General features: G+C 43.0%; 1 protein-coding gene across 1 annotated transcript in view; it reads right to left on the reverse strand.

Annotated features, from left to right (window-relative positions):
• LOC135538718 (RNA-binding protein 33-like) overlaps window positions 1-4,875 on the reverse strand; it is a 47,151-nt gene extending 42,276 nt beyond the window's left edge. Inside the window, 2 exon segments of the mRNA XM_064964624.1 lie at window positions 4,036-4,111; window positions 4,712-4,875. Coding sequence (XP_064820696.1) covers window positions 4,036-4,111; window positions 4,712-4,730 — 95 coding nt within the window. The 5' untranslated portion in view covers window positions 4,731-4,875.
• Between the last annotated feature and the right edge of the window lie 1,125 nt (window positions 4,876-6,000).

Consider the following 6,000-nt stretch of genomic DNA (forward strand, 5'->3'; position numbering starts at 1 on the left):
AGGGAAAAAGCATGCAAACTTGCAAAAAGGTTTAAAACGGTCATGTTACACCTAGCCCTTGATCATGACTCTCAGTTCCATTAAACATAAGAGTCATTGGACGAAGGCGACTTCTGCATGGGGAAGTGTTTTCTAGAGCCCCGACGCTAGTTCTGAATATTAACACCCATTACTTGATGTTCGGTATTGGAAGCGTAAGGACCTTATCTTTCATATCTGTTGGAAATCTTTCTTTTTTTAAGTTAAATTGACACACTTTTATAGGGTTAGTGTTCCCACGCTGCCATATCTCCAAAGCTTGTTTACGGAAAACAGAAGGAAGACAGGAGGCGACCACCTGTGCTAATTAGCTATCTAGGGGCATGGCCTGAGGCCGTTGGCCTATTTTAAAAACATTTGCGGACGTCTAGTAAGGGACCATATATTTGGAATATGGAGATCCTCATCAATCATACGGGAAATGCCATCGGCGTCCCTTATGTAGGTTAGTGTTCCCACACGGCCATATCTCCATCTTACAAAGCTTGTTTACGGAAAACAGAAGGCGACCACCTGTGCTAATTAGCTATCTAGCATGTTCCGAACACCTGTGGGTAAGTGTAACTCGGGAAGTGTAGAAGTGTATTTTCATCGGATGGAGGCACCCATAGCTGTATGGATCTGTGCAAAACTGCTACAGTAAGTGTATATTTCATTTTATTTAAGTATTCATTCTCGCTGATGAAAGATAAGGGCAGTAACGCAAGCAATGATTATTAATAGTTGAGAATGTCACAGGAGTGGATGGCTGCCGTTTTACGGGCTACTAACCAAGTGTGCTATTTTTTTTGTACATATCGTTGCTGCTACCATCTCGTATGACCGAAAATAACTTCTGGACGTCAGAACAGCGATTACTCACCTCGAACTGGACAAAGATTTTTTTATTTAACGAGTCCAAAGCGAAGGAAATACTGCTTTCCTCGGGAACAGGCCCAAATCTCTGTCATTTGTGAGAAGAAAATACATAAAAAAAGAGTGGAGGTTGGGCTGCCTTCTAAGAATTCGTAGGCGAGTGAGTAAACCCCCACTCCCATCCGTTATATTGGCCAGCATGCAATCATTGGAAAACAAATTGGATGATAAACGATCACGACGATCCTACCAATTTCACAGAGTCGTGGCTGAACGACAGCACGGATAACAGAGCTGGCGGGATTTTCCAACCATCGGCAGGACAGAAGCTACGTCTTGTAAGATTGTGTATTTGTCAATAACAGCTGGTGCGCGATGTCTAACATTAAAGTCTTGGGGTAATGCTCGCCTGAGGTAGAGTATCTTATGTAAGCTGTAGACCACACTATCTACCAAGAGAGTTCAAATATATATTATTCGTAGCCGTCTATTTACCACCACAAACCGAAGCTGGCACAAAGACCGCACTCAACGGGCTGTGTAAGGCCATAAGCAAACAAGAAAATGCTCATCCATAAGTGGTGCTCCTACTGGCCGGGGACCTTAATGCAGACAAACTTAAATCCGTTTTACCTCATTTCTACCAGCATGTCATATGTGCAACCAGAGGGAGAAAAGAAAAACTCTAGACCACCTTTACTCCACACACAGAGGCAGATACAAAGCTCTCCCTTGCCCTCCATTTGGCAAATCTGACAATAATTATATCCTCCTGATTCCTGCTTACAAGCAAAAACTAAAGCAGGAAGTGCCAGTGACTCGCTCAATACGAAAGTGGTCAGATAGTCCTGTGATGCAGATGCTGCACTCTTTTGCTAGCACAGACTAGAATAGGTTCCAGGATTCATCCAATGGCATTGAGGAGTATACCACCACAATAATCGGCTTCATCAATAAGTGCATCGACGACGTCGTCCCCACAGTGACCGTGTGTACCTATCCCAACCAGAAGCCATGGATTAGAGGCAACATCCACATCGAGCTAAAAGCTAGAGCAGCCGCTTTCAAGGAGTGGGACACTAATCCGGACGCCTATGAGAAATCCAGCCATGCCCTCAGACGAACCATCAAACAGGCAAAGCGTCAATAAGATTGAATCCTACTACACCGGCTCTGACGATCGTCAGATGTGGCAGTGCTTGAAAACTATTACGGACTTCAAAGGTAAACCCAGTCGCGAGCTGCCCAGTGGCACGAGCCTACCAGATGAGCTAAATGCCTTTATGCTCGCTTCGAGGCAAGCAACACTGAAACATGCATGAGAGCACCAGCTGTTCCGGACGGCTGTATGATAACACTCTGCAGCCGATGTGAGCGAGACCTTTGAAAAGGTCAACATTCACAAAGCAGCGGGGCCAGATGGTTCTTCCTGCTTTAGTTTACCAGGACGTGTACTCAAAGCATGCGTGGACCAACTGGCAAGTGTCTTCACTGCCATTTTCAACCACTCCATGGCCGAGTCTATAATACCTACATGTGTCAAGCAGACTACCATAGTCTGTGCACAAGGAAGCAAAGGTAACCTGCCTAAATGATTACCGCCCCGTAGCACCCACATCGGTATTGAAAGGCTGGTCATGGCTCACAACAGCATCATCTCAGATACCCTAGACCCACTCCAAATTACATACCACCCCAACAGATGACGCAATCACAATCCATACTGCCCTTTCCCACCTGGACAAAAGGAAAACCTACGTGAGAATGCTGTTCATTGTCTACAGCTCAACACCATAGGTGCCCACAAAGCTCATCACTAAGCTAAGGAACATGGAACTAAACACCTCCCTCCGCAACTGGATCCTGGACTTCCAGACAGGCCACCACCAGGTGGTAAGGGTAGGCAACAACACATCTGCAACACTGATCCGCAACACTGGGGCCCCTCTGGGGTGCGTGTTCAGTCCCCTCCTGTACTCCCTTTTCACCCACAACTGCATGGCCAAACACAACTCAAACACCATCATTAACTTTGCTGACACAGTGTTAAGCCCGATTACCAACAACGTCGAGACAGCCTATAGGGAGGCCAGTGTGATGCCAGGACAACAACCTGTCCTTCAATGTGAACAAGACAAAGGAGCTGATCGTGGACTACATAAAAAGGGGGGCCGAGCAGGCTCCCATTGACATTAACAGGGCTGTAGTGGAGGGGGTTGTGAGTTTCAAATTCCTTGGTGTCCACATCACCGATGAACTATCATGGTCCAGACACATCAAGACAGTCATGAACAACAGGGCTTTTCAGTCTCCCTCGGGAGATGGAAAAGATTTGGCATGGATCCCCTGAACATCCTTAAGTTCTACAGCTGCACCATCGAGAGCATCCTGACCGGTTGCATCATTGCCTGGTATGGCAACTGCTCAGCAACTGACCTTAAGACGCTACAGAGGGTAGTGCGCACGGCCCAGTACATCACTGGGGCCAAGCTTCCTGCCATCCAGGACCTATATACTAGGTGGTGTCAGAGGAAAGCCCCAAAAATTGTGAAAGACTCCAGTCACCCAAGTCTTAGACTGTTCTCTCTGCTACCGCACGGCAGGCAGTACCGGAGCCCCAAATCTAGGACCAAAAGGCTCCTTGACAGCTTCTTCTCCCAAGCTTCTTCTCCCAAGCCATAAGACTGCTTTACAACTAATTAAATGGTCACCCGGGACTATTTACATTGATCCCCCACCCCCATCTGTTTTTACATTGCTGCTACTCACTGTTTATTATCTATGCATAGTCACTTTACCCCTACCTACATGTACAAATTACCTCGACTAACCTGTACCCCCACATATTGACTCGGTACCGGTACCCCCTGTATATAGCCTTGTTATTTTGTGTTACTTTAGATTATTTGGTAAATATTTTCTTAACTCTTTCTTGAACTGCATTGTTGGTTAAGGGCTTGTAGTAAGTAAGTGACAAATAAAGTTTGATTTGATGTTTCTAAACGTTAAAACACAGTGTCGGGATTGTAGTTCCCATTAGACAGTCATGGGCGAAGTGAATGGCTGAGAACCGTAAGGAGGAGGCAGAATGCCGCCTAGAGTTTGAGAGCTACAGTATGTTACACCAAGCAGCTGAGATACCTGTCTAAATCATCTTCGCCTCTCCTCCTGCGTGATCTCTCTGCACCTGGCTTGTCATAATCTTCAAAGTCATCATCTGAAAACAAAAAGACAAGGCTCTGTTAACTTGTTTGATGGCAGGGTCTACAACCCCAGTCCTTGAGGGGCACAAACATTGCACATATTTGCTTTCTAACTGGCAAATGATGATGATGATGATGATGTGGAAACCAGATGTGAAAACTCGGGCCAATCAATTAGAGAAACGAAATACCGCAATTGACAACCTCTGCTATTTCAATGAATGAATGGTCAACTAGCTATAACAGTTTACTAAGCAACAATTGTTTAGTGCTTTTAATGTTATTTGGGCTGTTTTAGATAGTTCAAAGCAATGAAAATGTAGCAACAATCTAACGTTAGCCAATGCAACGTTAGTTAGCTAACGGTAGCTAACTGTGGCCTTTCCCACTCGGTTGTTGGCTAAAAATATCAGCACACTAGACAACATGGTAACATGCACAGTCAAACTTTGGAACTAAATACAACATCGAATGAACTTGTATCATGATGCCTATAGTGTTTACGGATTAATTGTCGTAGCTAGCTACATTTTAGGCCTATCTCGTCTGGCTAGCAAACCAAACGTGTTAGCTAGAAAGCCAAAACTCTACCGAAATAATTGTAGTAACCATACCTCCGGGGCTGTCCGCCATCACGCAAGCCGGTTTCCTCAGTGTAGGCGAAATTCTATATAATTGAAGAATACATTTAAATGTTTACTCCTTCGTGTTTAAATCAAGCTAACGTTGTTTACCACAATCGGCAGAGAATCTGAACATAACCATTAGAGTGAATATGTTCTGATGCATTCTGGGATAGAATCATGTCCTTCCTAAGCCCTGATCCGAAGAAAGTTTATTTTGCCTACTACATATCCATTTAATATTTGTGTGTAGGATAAACTGATCCTATATCGTTTGGTTAACCTATGCAGTTCATGAGACCCAATAAGTATGCACGATATCTAATTACATTAATACATAATGAATGAAACTGTAAAAGTATACATATTTTCTTAACTAGAGTAGGAGATACTGAAACATGAAATATAGCCTACAATACACTAGCTATACAATATTAGTAATTTGGGTAACGTGTGGTAACTAGCCCCCCAAACAACAATGTCCAATTACTGACACAAAAAAGAAAAGTTTGGAAAAAAAATTGGTATGTGGATGATGGTAATGTTTAGGCAAACAAACTATGAATTGAAATTAGTGGCTACAGTTTACACTTTTTCACTTTTCAACAAAATGGCATTGCACATCTCACTATTAATATTCTCACTATGATGAGATTTTGTTGTAAAGTCCCTCTTCTAATTTCCGCACCAAATCATGTCCAAATCATCCTAAAGTAGCAAAAAAAATACTGTGTAACTCAATTAAGTTACTTGTAGAGGGTTTGGACATGATTTGGAAAATGCTAATTTAGGATTCATTGATTTGTATTGGATTGCTGGGGGGACAAGTTTCCCCACCTTAAATGTTACTGCTTTATAACAATTGTTATCTCTAAAGAGCTGTATTATATATCTTCAGGCTCCCCTAATGGTATATACAGTTGAAATCGGGAGTTTACATACACTTAGGTTGGAGTCATTAAAACTCGTTTTTAAACCACTCCACAAATTTCTTGTTAACAAACTATAGTTTTGGCAAGTCGGTCAGGACATCTACTTTATGCATGACACAAGTATTTTTCCAACAATTGTTTACAGACAGATTATTTAATGTATAATTCACTGTATCACAATTCCAGTGGGTCAGAAGTTTACATACACTAAGTTGACTGTGCCTTTAACCAGCTTGGAAAATTCCAGAAAATGATGTAATGGTTTTAGAAGCTTCTGTTAGGCTAATTGACATCCTCTGAGTCAATTGGAGGTGTGGATGTATTTCAAGGCCTACCTTCAAACTCAGT

This window comes from Oncorhynchus masou, unplaced genomic scaffold (assembly GCF_036934945.1).
Source record: "Oncorhynchus masou masou isolate Uvic2021 unplaced genomic scaffold, UVic_Omas_1.1 unplaced_scaffold_38___fragment_6___debris, whole genome shotgun sequence".
NCBI lineage: Eukaryota > Metazoa > Chordata > Actinopteri > Salmoniformes > Salmonidae > Oncorhynchus > Oncorhynchus masou.